This window comes from Plasmodium vinckei, assembly GCF_900681995.1.
Source record: "Plasmodium vinckei vinckei genome assembly, chromosome: PVVCY_08".
Classification (NCBI taxonomy): domain Eukaryota; phylum Apicomplexa; class Aconoidasida; order Haemosporida; family Plasmodiidae; genus Plasmodium; species Plasmodium vinckei.
Window position 1 is genome coordinate 813,357 of NC_051300.1, and position 22,860 is coordinate 836,216.

Here is a 22,860-nt window from a genome sequence, read left to right on the forward strand (position 1 = left end):
TATATATATATTTAAGAGAAAATATTTAACAAAATAAATATAATAAAATATATAAATAGAATATGCCAAAACACATTAGTACTAACTGTTAATACAAAAGATAGAACAATCAGTACATATCATAAAAAAATGGCATAAATATTTTTATAAAATTTTAACTTATTTACAATGAAAAATAAAATAATGGTGGCTATTAAAAAGGGTGATAATAATTATATATATTTTTATATTAGTTTTTTTTGTACAAAGTAAAGCTAAATATATATACATGAGAAAAATCCATTATTATGTGTTTGCCATTCTATAAGGGGGATAAGGAAAATGACGGCAATATATATATATACACATTAATTCATATTTCTTAATAATTTTTGATTTTATTTTTATAAATTTGTAAATATATCTTTAATAAGTTTATCTCATATTGTAAAGTTTATGCAATTTTTTATTTATTTAAAATTTATTTGGGTTGTATAATTACTTTTTTTTTGTTTCATTTTAATCATATGCTAATTCTTTATATTGTGATAAAAGGGTATGATGATAAGAAGTCAGTGTCTAAAAAAAAGTAAGACCAATTATGCATTACGAATTTGTTTGAAAAATATAAAAAAATATTCCACAACAAGAGAGAAGAGTTACATTGATGTGCAACCAAATGATGTTAGTCATATAGACATAAAGAGTGTTAAAAACAAAGAAAATTTAAAAAAGTTTTATTTATTTTACAATAAAAAAAAATTAAGTGACATATATAATGACTATATATTTTTAATAAATAGCTCATTTAAAAATAAGTGTGATGAAAATGAAGTAAAGGAATGTACAGACATTTTGAAATATGTAGCAAATTCTATAACATTAATACAGTTTATTAATTCAAGGAAAAATTATTTAAACAGTGGAAGTAATAATGGTTTTTTTCGATATAATGATACACAGCCTTACTACATACATAACATTGAAAAGGCAAATAAATATAAAGAAGAGCATATGATGAAAATCGATGAAAAAAATAGCTTGAATTCGAATTACTTTTTTTCAAATAATTTATATAAATTTATTTATAAATTAAAAAAATATGATATATGGAATTATAAGGAAAAAAGTATAAACAAAAGATATATGAATTATCATATGCTATTCCCAATAGTATATCAAGACTTGAAAAAATGTGAACAAGCTATTAATACTGATAGTGATAAAAATATTTACCTCTTAGATTGCAATATATTTTCTTATTATATAAATAAAAAAAACAAAAATGAATTTATAGATATCATTAAAAAGGTTGATTATAATTTATTAACCCCACACGATATAAAAAATGTTTTAATTTTGTTGTCTATATTGCATCATAATAATATATCTCTTTCAAATAATAAAGAAAATATCATAAAAAATAATAATAATAATAATAATAATAATGGAATAAATGTGATATATAAAAATAAAGAATATATAAATAAAAAGATATTTATCGATATATTTAATAATATATATAATAAGTATATTTTTTCAAAAGTTAATAAAATATCCTTTTATTATTTATATGATTACATCTTATTGATGTGTATAAATGAAGTAAAAAATGGAGAGGCATACACAAATGTTATCAATGTTTTATCGAATTATATGAATCTAATAAATAAATTAAGTAACAAAACTGATGGAGAAACTAGTGAAGCACCTATCTTAAGTCCTGATGAAGATGAAAAAGGTTTTGCAAATAATACTGACCCAAGTGGCACAATAAGTGAAAATGACAACGTTGGATTTACTGAAATTAATTTATCAGATGAAGGGAATGATAGAAATTATCCTGTTTTAAGCAAAGAGCATTATATATATATAAAAAAAAATATAATAAAAATAAAGAATGAAATAATAAATAAACTACTTTTATTATATATTACAAAATATGTATATAACCATATAGATAATAATTTATTATATAGTCACTCCGATTTAATATGCGAAAATTTAGAATTAATTCCTCATTATATGATAACTAATTTTATATTTACTATTGGAACATGTAAATATATTGATGAATTTTGCATGTTTATGCTAGCTAAATATGTACAAAATAATATTAATTTATACAACCCTAATGAAATTGTTGTAATAGTAAATACATATGCTGATGCGGCATTAGAAGATGTAAGTTTTTATGAAACAATTTGTGATTACATAAAATCGAATTTTAATAAATTTTCAACTTTTGATATAATTAAAATATTACATGCACTTTCTAAAGTAAGAATACGAGATGAAGAACTAATTAAAGAGTCTTACAAAAAAATTAACAATTATTTGGATGGTCGAGAAAAACAATATAGTATAGATAAGCCATTGAAATTTACGGCTGAAAATGAATCGATTTCTACATTATATTCTCAAATGTCTCAACTTGATAATAGCGTAGCAAAAAAAAGAAAAAATTATATTTTAAATAAATATTTATGTGCTTATGCATTAATTGCAGCAGGAAAACTAGATTATTTTAATGAGCTTGATAAATTATTTATTCATTTAAAAGAAAGTATACAAAATGAAGGTATTGATATAAGAGGAATATTATGGATGCCAATTGCTATTACAAGTTTTTTATGTACTGAAAATATATTTTATTTTATTCCTATATATATAGATTTAATTTATAATGCTTTTAAAAAAACACAATCACCAAAATTATTATCATTACTTATTAGAAGACATAGTATATTATTACACGCAATAGAAACTGATATTATCCCCAAAAAGTTTTTTTCAAAAGATACTATAGATAAATTATATTTTATTTGTAAAAGTAAAAAAGATAACTCAAAAGAAAAAGTATTTGTTCCAGATAGTTCAACTTTTCATATTGAAGTTTCAAATGCTTTATTATCATTAGATATAGTTCATAAAAAAGAAGTTAATATATATCCATTCACTATTGATATTTTTATTAACACACCTCAATATTTTGAAAAAAATCAAACAAAAGAAATATATGCACAAACGGAACATACTCATAATAATTTTAACAAAATTAATACAATAAAAAAATTTAATAACTTAGTATATGATGATGATACAAATTTTGAGCAAACATTTGAGAATAAAAAAGCGAAAAATAAAAACAAAAACAAAAATGAAGTATATACTGATGTTCCATTTGTGTAAGACAAACTTATATACAAAATTGTTTGCCTATACACTAATGAAAAATTATGTACATTATGAATAATTAAAAAAAAAAAAATTTAATAGCTAGCTACCAACTACCAAATTATCATTCATTTTATGTTTAAAATGAAAAAATTAAATTCCTTTTTAATTGTTCAATATTATGAATTATCATTGGAAGGTATTCTTTTAGTATTCCCTTCCAATGCCCTATTCACTAATTAATTAATTTTCCATATTTGTTCTGTAATTTGTTTAGCATTCATATTTTTATTTTATTTATTACTTTTTTTTTTTTTTAATTTGGCTAGCTCTTTTAATATTGGCTAGTTATTTTTAATATCAACTAGCTATATTAATATTAGCTTTACATTCCCAACTATTAATATTATACTTAAAAATATTTACTTCCTATTTATCATATTAAAATGTTTGATTATTATCGATGCTTTGTTTTTAAATAAGCCTATTGAGGATAGCACAAGACGTTTAAATTTTCCAATGTATTGAAGTAATAACATATGAGGTGTGTGTGAGAAATAAATTGTATTTTCAAATTGCACACACAATGTAACCCCATCATAAGTCCTTTAAATAACAATTATATAAGACAGGAAAGTCTGTGGAAATTTCTATACTAGTTTGTGTGATTTCATTTGATGAGCTAATTAATTTATCAAAACTTAAATATTCATAATTCAAGTTATATTTCAATCCTTCTGTTTTAATTTTACATTTATTTCCAATAGGTAATAATGCACATGTTTTTTCAAAAACATTTGGATTAACATTTATTATATGTTTACCTTCTTTTAATAAAAACAAAAAATTATTTTCACCTATTAAATATAAATTATTTTTTAACGGATTTTTATATAAAGAGGAAATATTAGCACATGTTTGATCAAACCGATTTCCTGTAGCTCCTAATATAAATATTTTATCATTTTTTTTAACATGATTTTTTATTTTATCAATACATTTATCCAAATCTGTATTATTTTGATCAGCACACTTTTCAAATAAAACATTATTCTTTTTATAAAAATTATAGGCATTTATGTTTATACTATCAAAATCACCACAAATTAAATCTGGTAATATTTTAGGATAATATTTAAAATTATTTTTTTTTTCGACTTGAGATATTTCATTTTTGAATTCTTGATCTCTTTTAATTGTTTTATTAAACAAATTTGATAATTTGTCTTCTATTTCATTTTGATCGTTATTTATATTATTTGTTTTTTCAAGTCTGTCTATATCTTTGTATAAATTATATAATCTGTTAGCACCTCCATCAGCGCATATTAATATATCTGACTTGTTAATAATTTTAGAGGAATTTTTACATAAAATATTATTTAAAACAATAGTTATAAATTTACCATTATCATTGGTATTTTCATTATATGTATGTTCCCTTTTGGATATTGGGCTTGATTGATCTTCATAATTTGATAAAAAATATTCCATAAAATCAAAATCGTGAATAAAATGTTCATCTTTTCTTCCTTTCTCATTACTAAAACGACGGTGTGTCATATAAAATTTTTCATTTAAAGTTAAGTTATGCTTATTCCCAACCCCAGCATAATTTCCCCTATCTTTAGCAAAAGCGTATTTTAAGCAATTTAAATATTTTTTTTTCATTTAAAAAGGATATAATTCGAGAGATATATTTTTTACAAAATAATGCATATATATTATAGTGATAAATATAGCACTTATTTATATTTCCTTTTATTTATGTTAATTTCGAGGTATAGAGAATAAACAACATTGTATTTTTTTTTTTTTTTTTGGGGGTTTGAATATATGGCTGTATGAAATGTCTCAATTTATTATGTCCTGTTCATATATTTTCCCCCTTTAGTTTTACAAATTATTTTATTTAAGGAATGATAAAATAAATGGCATAAGTTTTGTGATATATTTAACTAAGAAATATCTTCAATACCTTTTTTAAAATTAACAAGGATAAGCATCCTACATCAATATTTGTTTATAAGCATATAATGGGAACTATGACAATATACCAAACAAGAAAAAAGGCAATCATATATTTATAAGTACAATATATGGGGTAATATAATTTTTGTTATAGCATTTTTTATTGATAATATTTAGATATAAGAAAGGCATTTAATAATTTATACAAGAGTTTATTTCAATTAACACCATATGTATAGTATGGAAGGTAATTTCTTTTTTTTATTACTATTGTGAGAACTGATATATTATATATATATGTGTGTGTGTAAACCTTATGAGTCCTTAAATTTTATATATAAAAGAATGAATAGTGGATATGGTAAATTTATACATCCATATTATATGCATAATGCTGAGAATAGGTTGTGTGTATGTTTTCTTTTATTTCTTAACTGTTCATAAATTTGTGGATATATTTAAAGTAAACTTATTTATGATAAAATAAAAAATTATATAATTTTTTTATCATTTTTTATCATTTTTTTTGATAATATAATTCTATGATTACAGGGAAAATAAAAGATTGCTCGAAATTTTTATGCGTTTACTTTTTTGTTCTTCAAATTTTTTATATTTATATGTTTTTTTTTTTCTATTTTTTGAAATAAATATATTGGCTTCTTCCGTTTCTTTTTTTTTTTTACTGAAATGCATATACTATTATTTTTGATGGCAATGACTATTTATCCTATTTATTATTTATTTACCGTTTTATTTAATTTTTCTTTCTTCGATTTGTTTGATTTAATTTTTATGTACAAGTATTTGAAAATTATTTATAAATTGTACACTTGGGGATAAAAATATGTAATAAAAAAAAATTGATAAACAAATGTACATATATATATATTCATATACCTGATAATAATATAGTTATTTGCTATGCTATATATATTTTTTCTTTTTTTCCAATGAGTACAAAATAATATTTATTTGATAAAATTTATGCTTTTATAATGCATGATAAAAAATATATGATGTTAAAATGAATAAATAAATATAAGTACGTAGTAATAAGCATATTTTCCATTTCTTTTCTTCATTTTTTTACATTTTTTTTCTGTACTTATTTTCATTTTTTTTGTACTTGTTTACTTTCCGTACAATTCATAAAGTACACATAATAATAGAGGCAGGTCATTGTTTTTTTTCTTTAAGCTTCTAAAGATTTCTTTTCTTCTTATAATTGAAAAACTTAATGATTGTTCTAAAAAAAATGTTATCTAATCATTATATTTATTCCCTATATTCACAGCTGTACATATATTTATACCCTTCCAATAAAAATCAAGCCACCTTTTAAACTACACTGTAGAATGCTATATATAGATAGATAGCGATAAAGGGGCCAACATAATTTCATTCTTTTTTGTGCCACCTTATTATAGCATTACAAATTTTTAAAAATATAAATTTTTACAAAATATCAACATTATTTGTATGGTTTATTATCAAATTGATGTATACATACAAATATTATGATTTATTTTGACTGAATTTTTTAAATTTGATTATTTTTATTAGTCCGTTTGTATAAATATCCGAATTTTGCTACATCGAGTTTCAAATTTATGTTGTGTATTTAAAATATATACCAACATATATACATGTGTATAATTTTGCATATGGTAGCAATATAGGATATACATACATATTTGTAGTAAATTAAAATTCATATTATTATAAAATAAACATGAGTAGTTTAAATTTAGACTTTTATATAAATAAGCATCGAAAAGCTTATGAAGAAAGATTAAAAAAAGAACAAAGTAATCAGGAAAATTTAAAGGATACAGAAGCTAAAAATGGTTTAACAACTGAAGAACCAAAACAGGTTGACAAAGTTACAGAGCCTGCAACGTTGGATGAGACAAAGCAGGAGCAGCAAAATGATAATCCCTCAAACCCAGACAACCAGCTCGATCAAAGTAGGTTGAAAATGGCGATAGCAATGATAATGATAACAATGACTATAATAATGATATGATATTTTTTTTTTACATTTTTACATGTTTATTCCTTCACTTTTTCTTACCTTTTTAGTTGACGCGGACTATTTGTATGCCCTGAAATTAGATGAGGCATTGAATGGGGGGGGTGAAAGTTTGGTAAACCCACCATCTGATCAAACAATAAACAATATAAATAAATCTAATAGTGACGAAAAAAATAAAGAAAATGATATTCGCTCTCCTGATGATTTTTATGTAGAATGTCTTTTAGATGGAAGTGATGCACACTCATATTATATGGATTATAATTATAATAATTCAAATGACAATTTTAATACATTTAATAATAATAATACAGTACGACAATATAATACTCGAAGTAGTAGATATAATACAAATGGAATAAACAACTTTACTAGTAGCTGGAGAGAATATAGAGACGGAAATGGTGAGCACAACAACCTTTTTACTAGTTCCGATGAAGATATAACCGTGCAAGACGGTCTAAAAAATGTTTCGAAAAATAGTAACGATGATGACGTGTTTTACATATCAGATGATAATACTCCCCTATCTTCAACACCAAGACAAAATAATATTAAAAAAAAAGTGAACATTAAAAATGGTGAAAGAAAAAATAACGGTGATGTTATATATATTTGTGAAAATGGATATAATGGGGATCGAGATAAAACATATCCAACACAAAATAGAAAGAGAAAAGATAATGAAGGAGATGATGAATATTCATATAAAAATATAAAAATAAATGAAAATGATAGAAAAAAAAAATCTCAAAAAAAAAATATATATGAAATTGATAATGAATATTTTGATATAAAACAAGATGGAAATAATAAAGACGAAAAAAATGATTTTAATGACAATTTAATTAAAAAAAATATGGATAATAATGATAATATAAATAATAGTTTTGAATATATATCAAGTGTATACAATTTAAATGAAAAAAAATATGAAAATCGTTCAGAAAAAAAATCTAAAAAAAGTAGTAAAAGAGAAAGCCCTGATACACTTAATTCATGTTATGACTCATCCTCTATATATTCTTTTCGAGTTAGCAAAAATAAAAAAACTGATAAAAATTCAAATGCTAGTAATTATTATTTAAATGAAACTCAAGACACATCAAATAAGGAATATAATGATAATGTAGACAATGGAGAAAAAAGTTTAACTAAAAATATAAATAATTCAAATAAATATAAAGAAGATTTTTATAATAACAAACATGTTGATAATAATACTAGTAATATAAAAGATAATCATCAAAATCGAAATTATAAAAATAATTCAGAAAACTGTGAAACACAATATGTAAATGACATAAATTTCGATTATTCTTTTTCTTCAAATAAAAATGATGATGTATTAATTTTTAATAACAATACAAGTGAGCATAATAACAATGAGGATGTATATAAGTATTACATAAGTTGACGAGCAATATAAAAACTAGCATAAAGGAAAACAAACCCGAATTTAGTAAATGCATGCATATAATAAAACTTTTTATATCTCTACTATGGATACCAAAAATTAAAACAATGTAAATTTTAATGTCCAGCAAGCTATTATCAATAGTTTGGCATATTTCTAAAACTATCAATTTTTATGGTGAGAAAATAAAATGGAAAAACAATCTGATCAAATTTATGCAAATTCGTTCTTGATGTATATATTACCTATACAAAGATAGGACTACTACATATACATTTTTTGAAAAAAAAAGTACTCGCTATGTTTGTGAATTTTTTTTTCATTTTTTTAAGAGTTAACATTTCATTAGTTTGTAAATTAAAATGATGGTTTCAATATGAGGAATGCATATTACCTATATGTATACATGATAGTATAATATGTTTTTTCTTTTGTATTTCTTATCATTTTTTATGTTGTAAGCATACTTGTGTGCTAACAAATTTCTTTGTATACACATTTTTCTTTTTGATATTTAATTTGTTTTATTAAGTATATAGTTTATATGCTTAATTATATTTACAACACTATTTTGGATTTTATAAGTCACGATTAAAAATAAATAATAAAAAATAAATATATAATAATGAGCAAATAAAACAAACAGAAAAAAATTGTTATATATGCACACAAATTGATATACAAACATATGTAAAATTAAAAAGAATTATCCTGTCTGGTCATATAAAATTTGGTATAATATTGCCTGTACAGAAAAAAAAAATACAAAAAAAATAAATAAGAATGTGTGTGCAAATTCATGTAAGCACTTTGGTTGATTACAACTGGTCATATAAATTTACCTTCTGAAGAAAAGAAACCCTCTTCGGAATAATATTTTAAAATATCTCTACATGTAATATAAGAAGAATTATCATCAGGAACAAGAGGGATTTCCTCATAATTTGATATTAATATTTTTTTAAAAGCAAAAAGGATTTCAATTTTTCTAAGAATTATATATCTTAATATTTGTGCATGAATTGCATAAGCAATATATAAAATAATGTGTAAGAGGAAAAGTCCAATTAAAAAATAATTTACTTTTGTCATTAATATTTGTATTCCTTTAAATAATATAACTACTATTATATTTACCCAAGTAAAACCGTTTATGTTGTCAATTAAAATTATATTGCTTAATATATTTTCTCCAAGTAACAAAGTATTTAAATTTACTGGGGCATAGGAATATTTACACAACAAAAATAAAATATGAGAACTGATAGAATATCGTAATTCGTTTTTTCTTTTGTCTTCCCCTGAAAATTAAAAAAAAAAAATTATGAACAAGTAATAAAATAAAAAAAAATGGTCATGTACATGTACAAAATTTGTATCAAAATAGCTCGAAAATTTTTTATTTCTTTATGACTTACCAGCTGGTATATTCCTATAGTAATAGACATACTTAAAATTGAACAAAATACGAAGATACAAAGAAATATGCTTAATAAATGATATAAAATAATGTATATTAAAAAAGAGAATAAAATAATACTCATAATGGGAATTTAATTTTCTTATGCTCATATCCTGATATATATAATTTTTATTATATATATTCCCATTAAAAGTATAAAAAAACAAAATAAATTGTTTTAAGGAAAAATAATAAGACAAATTCCTTATAGTATTAAATATAGCTGCAAATAGGACATCAAAAAATGTCGACGCTTTAATAAGTAATATAAAATATAACACGAAATATGCCATACAAGCATATAAATATATTTTGTCATATATAAAAATTTCACTCCATTTTAATGTGAAAATATTGTCTCGAATATTTAAATTAAGATAGCCATTTGGAATAATCCCAGGTATTGTTTCTGTTACATTAGTACTACCTACATTCCCAATGTCTTTATTTATGTATTTTATATTTATTGGATTTTCTGGTACTTGAATATTTGGATATTTGGATAGATCAAAACTTTGAGGAAATTCTAATGGTTGGGCTGCATTATTTATTATTGGTATGTCATGGAAATAGCTTATATTGTGCTTATTTATAAATGTATGATTATTTAGCAAGATAAATAAAAAAAATATAGTCACCCCAATTTTTAATAAATAATCTAAAAATATTATTAACATAAATTTCATATTTGTAAAATAGGAAAATACTAATTTATCATCAAAAAATATATAATTTGAACAGTTAATTTTTTTAAATAAAAAATTGTATAATTCTGTAATATGATCCATTATTGTTATTCTATAAATTGGAATTTCTCTTTTATATTTTAATTTATAAATTAAATTTATAAAAGTTTTATATTTTTTTCTTAATTCTATTTTTTCTCTCCAACTAAATTTAACTTTTGTACTATTTTTTGAATCTTCATTTTCTCCATTTTTTACAAATTTATCATAACCATCATTATTATATAAATCACTATTATTAATTTGTCTACTAATCGAATTATTTGTTCCTTTTTCATAAGCACCACTACTTATACTGTTATCTAACTTATCAAAATAGACACTATTAATATTTGCTTGTTCTTTATTTTTTAATGCTATTTTTTCTAAAATCATTTTTTGCTTATTTTCTTGAAATTCTTCTTTAAATATATCTAATATGTCTATTTTTTTTTTTTTTTTTTTTTTTAAATATTTATTCTTATTATTTTTTTTTTTCAAAAACACATACTCTTTTTTACTTTTCATTTTGTTCATTTCGTTAAATGTTTTATTTTTAAAAGTCCGTATAGACTTTATATATTTCCATCTTTTATAACCATTTCTATCATCTAGTAATAGACTTTTTTTATTTTTATAAAAAAATTGAGATTTTTCAGAACTACTTAAATCATCATATTGTGTGTAATCATTGCTTTCACTATCTCCATTCTCATTGGTGTAAAATTGAAAATCGAAATTACTTTTGTTCTTCTTATGTTTTTCTTTTTCCACAAGCCGATATTCATTAAGCTTGAATGATCGGAATAGAAGAAACAGGACATTTTTTATGACCAGGGTAAGGATCACCTTGTACTTAATACAGAAGTAGAGCCTACAAATGGTGAAACAAAAACACATTAAAAATTAGAAATAGTAATAAAATTAAAAAAAATGCACGTATTAACACAGAAATAGTGGCTAAATTACCTATATATAAGGAAAGGGACGTCAATTAAAAAAAATCCAACAATGAAATGAAATTTGGCTGTTATATACACATCAGTATATACATCTCTATATTTTTTATTATATGAATTATTGTTTTTGTGATTTTTAGAAGTAAAAGAAAAAAAAGAAGGTAGATATGCAGAAATTGGAGCGTTAGAAGAATGAGATGATGATGTTTGTGATGAAGAAGAAGACATGGGTGAATCATTAGAACGAGATTTAGAATAATCAGACACTTCATATGAAAAAGCAGATGTATTTGAAGAAGATGTAGAAGAAAATACACTTTCACTTAATATATCATTTGAATTATTTTGTGAATAAAAAGAAGATGGTGTTGTTGAAAGTGATTTTTGTGAATACATAGATTCTGATGATGAAAATAATATTTTTTTTTCTGATACTTTGGATTTATCATTATTTTTATATTTAATTGTATTTGTCATTTTTAATGGTTTTTTATTTGAGTCATATATATTTAAAAAAGTCTTCGCATGATTAACATACCGACTAATATTGTTCATACCAGTTTCATTTCCATTTGTTTGTCCCCCTTTTGTATCTAGCAACATGGGTTTTCTTGAAATAAGTCTACTTTCATTTTTTAAAAAATTGTCTTGATAATTTATTTCGGGTCTTTTTTTTCGAATAATTTTATTTTTAACACCAAAATTTGTATCTATATCATCATAGGAATATGATTTTTCTATATTAGTATATATAGGGAAATAAAAAGCAAATAATAGCATAGATACAATAACTATAACTAGCATAATATATACTTTTTGAATGGTATAATATTCTGAGTCTGATAATATTTTATAAATAGTTGTCAAATGGGAATACATAAATGTTAAGTCAATTATATCAAATAAATTAATTATATTTACATCAATACTTAATATGTTTTCAATAGTTATTTGATTACTTAATATATATTCTAATATATTTCTACTTCTCAATGAAAATAATAAATAAATAAATGGGGTCATATATATTAAATTATATACTAATACATCATTACCTAAATATATAAAAAAAGGATTGCCACTTTTTTTTGCTTTTTCAATTTGAATTATTACAAAACAAAATATAATCATCTTCAAACTTAATGTTATCATATAAATCATCCATTCTATTGATATTTTTACTCCTGCATTATTATAATCATATAAACTCCATATCATATATATACATAAATATATATCTATTGCTAAAAAACTGAAATATAAATAATTATTTGTATTATTTAATATGATATATAATAATGAAAGTTGTTGAACCATCACCAAAAATATTGTGAACAATACGTTCACTATCTCGTCTTTTTTTATTTTCCTCATCTTTAAATATCTTCAATATGTATGTATTTATATTTTCTTCAATTCTAAATGATTGTACAGAATTTCTGCATTTTTGAATTTCCTTTTTCTGAACATGACTGTTTTATAAATATTTACAAAAAAAATATGCACAAAATCGAGTACAATTAAAAGTGTGCGAAAAAAAAGAGAATATAAAATTGTATTTAAACGCCACCTATCATTGGAATATTTACTACAGATAAGAAAATATGGAATACAAATTATCTATCATACACATAAATATGTATGTATGGCGATACTAACAAATGTAAATACCTCCAACATAATTATACACTTACACACACGCTTTATAAAAAATCAGGAGAAAATAATTCAAACTATATTAAACGGAAATATGTGAAGAATATTTCTTCGTTTAATATTGCTCTCTCACAAATGTGTAAGAAATATATAAAAATAAACAAATTAAAAAAGTAAAGAAGACAATAAAAATTTCCTTTTAGGAGTGTACAAAAAAAATTTTTAAAAAATGTAAAATAAATAAAAAGTAAAAAATATGCAAAAAAATGTGTAATAATTAAATAAAAAATTAATGAAATGAAAAGCTTTATAAAATAAAAAAAAAAACAGCATATTTTATTTTTTTCAGAATTAATTGGACACACTATTTTTCAAAATATTTGTAACATTTTTTTTCCTTTGATATAATAAGCATTATAAATTTCTTAACCTTTGCTACGTTTTATTAATATGCTGGTATTTTATATAAATTGGGTATTGCATAAATTATACAGGCCATATATTTCGATATGTATTTTATTATTTTTTTTTTTGTTTCTTATAATTTTCTTACCCCTTTCAATTTATATGCCCATTATTCTTCTTCTTCCTATTCTTATTAATACTTTCATTACCTTCTTACGGGCATTTTTTATTTTATTTTTTTTATGAACTTCCATTACTTGTCCTTATAGTTCTGTAGGTACATACCAGCAATTTGCTTAGGATATATGGAAATGCCATTTGTTCTAATAATTTGTATAATATTGTTTGCTACCTTTTTATTTGCAAAAGAATTTAATATGTTTACATTTTCTATAATATACATACACATTCATAATACCCTCATGTATATATACTTTATTTGTTCGGTATTAAAGCAACACAATTTAATAAAAACTCTTTTATAAATTTGTTAAAATAATTATGAAAAAAAATGTTATTTTAAATGTTAACATTTTTTTAAATAGACAAAAGAGTAAGATATGAAAAATTGTATCACATTTGTTCTGATAATTTGTTTATCATTTATTTTATCCTAATAATTTAATACTAATTCATTATGTCCTATCTATTTTTGTTGGTATAGCTATTTGTTTATTGTTTTATGATTTATTTATTTTTTCGGTTTATTTTTTTACTAATTAAAATTGGTTGTTTGTATTCATACCTTTATTTTACAATAATAATTAGCTTATTTTTCAAGCAAAAAAAATGTATATGCAGACATACATATTATTTTATGTTTGAAAACGTGATATTTTTTTTTTTTTGTATTTTTTACCTGTACACATATGTCGCTATATTTATTGCATTGTAAGAATATTTTGTGAAATAACTTATATATTTATTGCTGTTCATATTTTTTAATTGTCTACAAAATATCTTTATTTTTGCCAATTGAACAATGGATTTTGAGGCAGCAATTGAGCATACTAAAACCCTAGGTGATGAACCAATTGAAAACGAAGATATTTTATTTAGACATTCGCATTTCTTAAAATCAAGTAATGATATATCGTTAATTGAATGTAAATCTGATATGGCTAGTTGTTCTAAAAATAAAATTAATAACTCCTCACAAAAAAAAATACTTTCAATAAATTATGAACCAGCTAGCCAAACGCCAGAATATTTTGAAATAAAAAAAAAAATAAGTAAAAAAAAAAATAGCGATGATAATAGCGAAAACAATGACGAAATGAGTGTGTGCAAATCAGATCGGGGCTACGAAAATGAACTTTCTTACATAATAATAGAAGATAACAATTATTCAAAGGAAAATTTTAACAATAAAAAAAATGAAGAATATCCCAATTTTGAAGAATTAAAAAATGTACTAGAAATAAATGATGACAATATATCAAATCAAAGCATACAACTTTCGGATAATAGACCTAAAAATAAATTAAAAGAAAAAGAAAAAGAAAATTATTTTATATCAAATGAAAAGAAAAGTTTACCATTTCATAATGTAGAAGATTCGAGCTGTAATAGCAGTCAAAGTAGTAACCAAAATTATAGATATGATAATAATTGTTCATGCAAAAATGAATTAAATTATGAATATGATAGAGAAAGTTCCTTAGCACATAAAGAGTCTTCATTATTTAAAAAAGGACAAAATTCAGACAACACTGATAAAAAACCATCTACTATAATATATAATTTAAGTGAGTCTTTAAATGCTAGTATACATATGAATAATTCAGAAAATAATATTATATCGGAATATATATGTGAAAAAAGTGATGAAGAAGTAGAGAAATCACTAAAATTTAATTATAATAAAAATTGCAATCATAATATTTTGAGTCATGGTAGTGTGTCAACAAATAAGAAGGACGAAATTGAAAAAGAGATTCTTCCATTACTGAAAGGAGGGACAGAAAAAATAAAAGACCACGATGAGGTAAATTTATTTAATCAAAAAAATGGGGACTTATACAAATATGATGAAATAAATGAGGCTAGTCATAGTAGCTTCCATGAAAATTCCGAGAAAAATGTGGAGAAAAATAAAAAAAAGTATAGTGAAAATTTAGTCTTATTTAATAAAATTTTAAAATACAAAGATCAGCTAATTGATGTTTATAGTAACATATCAATGGAAAGTGAAAGTATGAACATGCAAGGAGAAAAAAATAGCTATTTAATAAAAGGAATAGATCAAATATCTGAAAGCAGTATGAGCAATAGCAGTAATGATAGTTATAGAAAGGAAAACAATCCTGCTACAAGCAATGTTGATAAAAAGGAAATTAGTACAAATTTTAAAATTGATGAAAAAAAAAATAGAAAAAATTTATGGAATAAGAATGTGATGACGAAAGAAAGACATATCTCTAAAAATAGTAATTTAGAAATGATTGCTGAATTTAATAAATATGAACCAGGGTTGTTAAGGAGTAATGAAGATTTATCTTTAGATCATGATATTTTATTAAATTCTTCGAATAAAAATGGAAGTCATAAAATCAAATATTTTGACTATATTCCTAATAAAGAAATAGAAATAAGTAGTGAAAATATTTTAGATATTAGTCAAGAGGAAGAAAAAGATATAAAAATGAAAATAATTATAAATATAAAAAATATATATTTTACAAAATATAAGCATATTAAATGTGTTGTAACAAATAATTCAGGAGTTATCATAAATTCATTTAATTTTTACAAAAAGCAAATCAAATTAGATCAAGAAAATTGTTTTATAAAAATATGTAATAAAAATAAATTAAATAACAATTTATTAAAACCAGAGGATATACATATCTTATTGGAAGAGTTGCAAAATATGGTGTCTACAAATATAAGTTTGGAACTTTTATTTGATGCAAAATTATCCGATGGAAATCCAATTATATCCGAATCAGCTGTAATAAAGAAAAAGACAATAAAAATGTGTGTACATATATCTTAAAAATTGGTCTAACTTATAAGCAGTCTCTCTTTTTATTTTATTTTGTCATGTCATCACTATGCTTGCTTGTTTGTTTGTTTATTTTATTTTTATTTTATTTTTTTTTTCAGTTTTATAGGCTGAGCTTTTATGGAATTGATAAAATTGACTCGGGAAAAAAAACTACAACACAATGTAAGGATGGATCAAATGAACAAAGTGGGCAAAATGAAAAATTTGAAAAAAGTTTGTATATAGGATTTACCATTTTACATCTTAAGTATATATTTCAAATTCAAGATGAAGGGTTTCTTCATTTAAATATATCTGAAAAGAAAACGGATGAACTATCTCAAAGTATTGATGAAAAATATGAGGAAGATTCATGTTCTTTAAATTGTAAAATAAATAACAAAACTCATTCTAGTAATTTAACTTATGTAGAACGAATAGGTTTTATTTTTAAAACTTTATTTAATCATAGTTTAGATATTACTAGTCCTAAAATATTTATAAAATATAAATTTGAAAAATTAAAAGATGAATATTATAGAGACATAATAAATGATCAACATAAAGATTTAAAAAAAAATGAATTTAATAAAATGTGTAAAAAAAATACAGAAGAAAATTTTGAAAATGATCAAAGTCCACAAAATAATAGATCAAATAAAAAAAATGAAATACATAATATGAATTATGGATTTAAAAAAATATTTCAAATTTTAGAAAAAAATAAAAATAATCCAACTTGTAAATATACTAAAAAAAGTATCGAAGAATTATTAAAATTATATTATCAAATATGTTTGAGAAAGTCACACAACCATTCTAGTAATCCATTATTTTCTGACACTCATGATAGTGAACATGAGGAAATAAGTTTGTCTAAAATTTGTAATTCTATTCCGTTTGATAGTAACTCACGTTATGTAAAAGAAAAAAACAGAATATCAAAAAGTGGGGGACCAAGCATGTGTAAAGAAGATAACTATTTGATGAAGAGCAAAATAGAAAAAGTAAACATATTCGAAAAAACAGACAGCTTAGAGGATATAAAAAAAACGTGCCTAAGCTTGTATAAAAAGGATAAAGAAAATATAAAAATAATACAAAACTTAAAAAATATAATTCTTAAATATACGGATGGAATAAATAATTATTTTGACATGATCGAATTTTCTAAAGGTAATAATAAAATGTATAATATATATGAAGAAAATAAAAAATTAAAAAAATATATAAAAGAATCAAACAGCTTTTTTGTTGAAAATATTGTTCATACTCATAATGAAATATCTAAATTAAAGCATAGCAATAAGACAATAAATATTCTATATAACAAGGAAAAAACAAACAATAATTTGTTTGCAAATTTAAATGAAAAAGGTTCATTCTTGAGAAGTACCACAAAAAGTAGCAATAAAGTGATAAGCAAAGATTGTGGAAAAAGTGAAAATTGTAAAGGAGGAGATGAAAACTGTGACAGTCACTCTAGGTGTAGTAAAATGGCTTTATTTAATTTGCCAATACAAAAAGGGAAAAGTTCAAATTGCTATTTTGAAGGTAATAATAAGAGAGATCAATATTGTAGAAGCACAATAAGTTGTTGTAATAGTTTTGAAAAATGTTATTTTCATAATTTTTCAAAGTCTGAACAAAATAAATTATTATATAATTCAAAAAAAGGTAATATAAATGATCAAACTGATAAAGATCTCAGTAGACGAATACAAATTGAACTAACTCAGAGTCATGACATTGTCGATAAACTCAATTTGGCTAGCACTAAAAAATGTGCTATAATTGACAAAGATGATATAAAAAATAAAAACAAAACAATCATTGACTCAAAACAGGTTCGTAATATCATCGAAGAGAATAGTAATGAATCAAAATCTGATCAAATAGAGAGTCAACAAGTAGAAAGTAAAACTAATTTGAATGAAAATAATATGATATCCCATAATTCTATATCTCGTAACAAGTTATGCATGTTGAAAATGACAAAAAAAAATGAAGTGATATCATCTAGCAATTTAACTAATAAATATAGTTCTACTGAATCGGTAAAGAAGTTAGGAAGCCGAGAAATAATTAACAAAAAAAATAATTTTTTTTTATCAAAAAATATTAGTAATACTAAAAATAAATCTTTTGTAAATACCTCAAATAATATAGATACAGAGAAAAAAGAAAATTCTTATTGTCCTAACAATAAAGCTAAAAATAGTCATCTTCATTCTGAACAAATAAAAAAAATAATAACATCAACTATTTCAAATAAAAAAAAAAATGAAATAAATCGTAATATTCTTTCAAAAATAAAAAATAATTATGATACTAGTGAAGTTTTAAAGAAGGAGTACTTTCAAAATAGTACCACACGCCAGACTTCTAAAAGGGGTAGCTTATTGGGTTTGAGCAAAAACAATAGTAGTAGCAAAACAGGAATAAAGACTCCTCATTTAAAAGGAATGTGTATCGAAAAGGAAATTAAGAACTTCTCAAACATGAAGAATGAAAAAATAATGAACATTAATAAAGTTAAAGCAACGAGAGAAAGTGAAAGTTGTAATGGAGAAAAAGAAATAAATGTTTTACAAAATGAAGATATAAATAATGTTAATTATAAAAAAAAATATATAGAAAATTTAATCTCATCTTATAATAATTATATGCCAAATGATATGAAAAAAAATAAAATAATAAATTCAAATTATTCCAATAATAAAAAAATAAACCTTATGTCTGAACTCCAATCAAGAGGAAAACACCCATGCCCTGACATAAAGGCTATCATGAAAATAATCGATTCAAACCTGACAACACAAACTGAAAAAAATAATAAAAGAAACGACTCAGTACATAACAATTTAAGTAGTAACATACCTATCAATAAAGAAAACCATTTAAATGATGTACAATATAATAATTCTTTAAATTCACGTAAAATAAAAAATTTATCAAACTGTAATTTTGTTCATGTATCAAAAAATCCAGACAATATAAATAAAGAAATATATATTTTAGATACTATAAATAAAAACCTTGATAATTCATTTTATCAGTTAGACAAAATAAAAAAAAAAGTTCAGGAAAATTGCCTAACATGATTTTGTAACATCACAAAGCTAAACCATCTCAGGGTACTCTCAACATTGTTTATACTTTGTGTTGATCATATACATATTATGCATGATGCATCACTAGTTATGATGATCAAAATGTATGAAAACATTTTTGTGGAAAAAAATTGTTGACTTAGGGATATGACAATTCCATATATTGTTGTATTCTTTTCTTTAATGAATCATTAAATTTTTTTTTGGTTTTAATTTTAAGTTTTTTTTTTTATATTTTTATTTTTTTTTTTCATTATATTGGATAAAAAGATATGATTATTTATGCTGCTCTTATAAATATGCATTTATTATTATTTTTTTTTTATTACAAAAAATATATTTAATTAAAATTCAATTAATATATATAAACAGAAAAATGGTCATAAAATTTGGCGGGTTTAGTTTTTACAAAATAAATGAATAATGGGATATTCCTCTCATTTTATAGCTAATTGTACTTTTTTAATTTACGCCTTTAATGATAAAAAAAAAAATGTAAATTACCTAAACATAGATATGTTATATATATATAACTTATTTTCCAAACAGTATATGTTTTATATGTATGTCATTTTATATTTTTTTTCTTTCTAATCTTGGCATAATTTATAAATTTATTTGTTTTCAAAATTTTTATAAATAAAAAGAATCATATGTATTGTAACATTTGCATATATTATATATCTTTAACTACTGAATTGGCAATTTAAATCATTTGATAAATATGAGCTTACAAAATTGCGTTACTTGTAAGTAAACAAGGTGTAAGGCCAAAACTTTAACTAGCCATTTCTCATACATACAGCTAATAGTAAAGAAAAAAGTGAGGGGTTAAAAAGTGTGCGAATTTTTTCAAACAAAAGTAATAAACATATATATAAAGTAAATAGAGAAGTGTAGATATGTCCTATACAGAGGTAGATAAATAATAAAGTTGTTTAAACTCCTTAAGAATAATAAAACCAAAGGAAAAAGATGTCACAATTTTTGATAGAGCAAGTTCGATATATGCATGAAGAGATCGAACTTATAGAAAAAGCTATTGCAGAATTAATTGAAGATAAAGTAAAAAATAATAAAAAACATATTTTTTATGATTATTGTATAAATTATTTAGTAGAAAAGATTCAAAACAAATCGAAACAACTTGTAGAAATTTATAATGATGACGATAATTTAAAAAAAGAGGAGATGCAATTTATTTCTGGAAAAACAAATGAAGAAAATAATGATGTATGGAAAAATTATTATGAAAAAATTAAATATATTAAAGATTATCATAAAAAAACAAATATAAAAAAGACAGAAATTCGAAGTTATAAATCTTATAAAAATGAAGCTTTAAAAAATAATAAATTAAAGTCTTCTTTTTCTCCCTTAGAAAAAAAAGGAAAATATGTAGACATGGGTAAACATTATGATGAATTTATTAATATTAAAAAGATTAAAGAATTTCGTATAAATATGTTTAAAAAAAAGAACAATTTAAATAATTCTGGGTCAGGAAAAAATACACTTTCTATGGACAATTTTAAAGAGATGGATCTAATTACATACCTTAACAATTTTACACGATTTTATTATATTCCTAGATATTGTAAATATAAAAATGATGAGTATAAAAAATATTTAGAGAATCTACTAAACTATTTAACATCATTTTTTTCAAAAATAAATATATTGGGGAATTGGGAAAAAACATATGAGCAATATGAAAACAAATTTAAAGAACTATTTCAAAATAAAGAAATAAAACATTGGGAATGTTTTACCTATGATCTAAATAGTTATTGCAAAATTAATGATAAGTTATATGCCTCTGAAGGTACATATCAAGGGTATTTAAAAAGTAAAAAATATGATGAAGAGTTTAAAAAATATATGAAAAAAAAATATTCTGTTGAAGAGTTACAACAAATTAAAGACGAAATCGAAAAAGAAGATGAACTAATTGCAAAACATGAATATCTAATTGAAAATTATAAAATACTTTTAAATAAAATTTTTCAAAAAACAATACAAAATATTCAAAGAAAACAAGCATTTACAATTGAAGAAATAGAAAAAAGACAAAAAAATGAAAAAAAAATAAAAATTAATGATCATTTATTAAGTATATCAGATGATGTAATAAATAATAACAACATAATTAATAATATTGAAAATATTCTAAATCCAAATTCTATTATTTCATCGTCAGATTATGATACATCAGATTTAGGATCAGAAATCGATGAGAATGGAGAACAAAATAATGATGAAGATGAAGAAGATGAAAATAAAACAATTTATAATCCTTTAAATTTACCATTAGGACATGATAATAAACCTATACCTTATTGGCTATATAAATTACATGGATTATCTAAAGAATATAAATGTGAAATATGTGGTAATTATTCTTATTTTGGTCGAGCTGCTTTTGAAAAACATTTTTATGAATGGCGACATTCATTTGGAATGAAATGTTTAAATATTCCAAATACATTACATTTTAAAGAAATTACAAAAATCGAAGATGCTTTAAATCTTTATGAAAAACTTAAAAAAGAAACTCAAACTATTCAATTTAAGCCAGATCATGAGGTAGAATGTGAAGACTCAAAGGGAAATGTTATGAGCATAAAGGCTTATGATGATTTAAAAAGGCAAGGATTGCTATAGACAAAAAAATGTTTTGTTCCATTTTCACTTATATATATACTTATTTTTAGTTAAATATCACTGGATGTGTTAAATATAGTTTCTTCCATTTATGAAATGGAGTGAGCCAAATTTTTATATGCATTCAGGGAGCTATGTTTTGATTTTTTTACTTTTTTCACTTTATATTTCTTATTTTATTTTTTCTAATTTTTCTAATTTTTCTACATCCATAAATGTTCATTATACACATTATGCACATTCCCACATATTGGTGTGTGTGCATTTTTCTGAAATTTTCAGAACATTATAATTGTTTATTCACC

At 22.2% G+C, this 22,860-nt stretch overlaps 6 protein-coding genes across 6 annotated transcripts; 4 read left to right on the forward strand and 2 right to left on the reverse strand.

Moving 5' to 3' along the window:
- Positions 1-537: 537 nt before the first annotated feature.
- PVVCY_0802260 (conserved Plasmodium protein, unknown function) lies at positions 538-3,171 on the forward strand (the record flags this gene model as incomplete). The annotated part of the gene is made up of 1 exon (XM_008627025.2): positions 538-3,171. One exon carries the CDS (start codon positions 538-540, stop codon positions 3,169-3,171), a length of 2,634 nt encoding a protein of 877 aa, XP_008625247.2.
- Positions 3,172-3,753: 582 nt separating this feature from the next.
- Positions 3,754-4,827, reverse strand: PVVCY_0802270 (thiamine pyrophosphokinase, putative; the record flags this gene model as incomplete). Its single annotated transcript, XM_008627026.1, has 1 exon — positions 3,754-4,827. One exon carries the CDS (start codon positions 4,825-4,827, stop codon positions 3,754-3,756), a length of 1,074 nt encoding a protein of 357 aa, XP_008625248.1.
- A 2,035-nt stretch (positions 4,828-6,862) lies between these two features.
- PVVCY_0802280 (conserved Plasmodium protein, unknown function) lies at positions 6,863-8,582 on the forward strand (the record flags this gene model as incomplete). Its single annotated transcript, XM_008627027.1, has 2 exons — positions 6,863-7,097; positions 7,213-8,582. 2 exons carry the CDS (start codon positions 6,863-6,865, stop codon positions 8,580-8,582), a joined length of 1,605 nt encoding a protein of 534 aa, XP_008625249.1.
- A 719-nt stretch (positions 8,583-9,301) lies between these two features.
- PVVCY_0802290 (conserved Plasmodium protein, unknown function) lies at positions 9,302-13,102 on the reverse strand (the record flags this gene model as incomplete). The annotated part of the gene is made up of 4 exons (XM_008627028.2): positions 9,302-9,327; positions 9,425-9,883; positions 10,001-11,643; positions 11,739-13,102. The coding sequence occupies 4 exons, from the start codon at positions 13,100-13,102 to the stop codon at positions 9,302-9,304; spliced, it is 3,492 nt and encodes a 1,163-aa protein (XP_008625250.2).
- Positions 13,103-14,771: 1,669 nt separating this feature from the next.
- PVVCY_0802300 (conserved Plasmodium protein, unknown function) lies at positions 14,772-19,882 on the forward strand (the record flags this gene model as incomplete). Its single annotated transcript, XM_008627030.2, has 2 exons — positions 14,772-16,742; positions 16,898-19,882. 2 exons carry the CDS (start codon positions 14,772-14,774, stop codon positions 19,880-19,882), a joined length of 4,956 nt encoding a protein of 1,651 aa, XP_008625252.2.
- A 984-nt stretch (positions 19,883-20,866) lies between these two features.
- On the forward strand, positions 20,867-22,555 carry PVVCY_0802310 (splicing factor 3A subunit 3, putative; the record flags this gene model as incomplete). Its single annotated transcript, XM_008627031.2, has 1 exon — positions 20,867-22,555. One exon carries the CDS (start codon positions 20,867-20,869, stop codon positions 22,553-22,555), a length of 1,689 nt encoding a protein of 562 aa, XP_008625253.2.
- Positions 22,556-22,860: the final 305 nt, after the last annotated feature.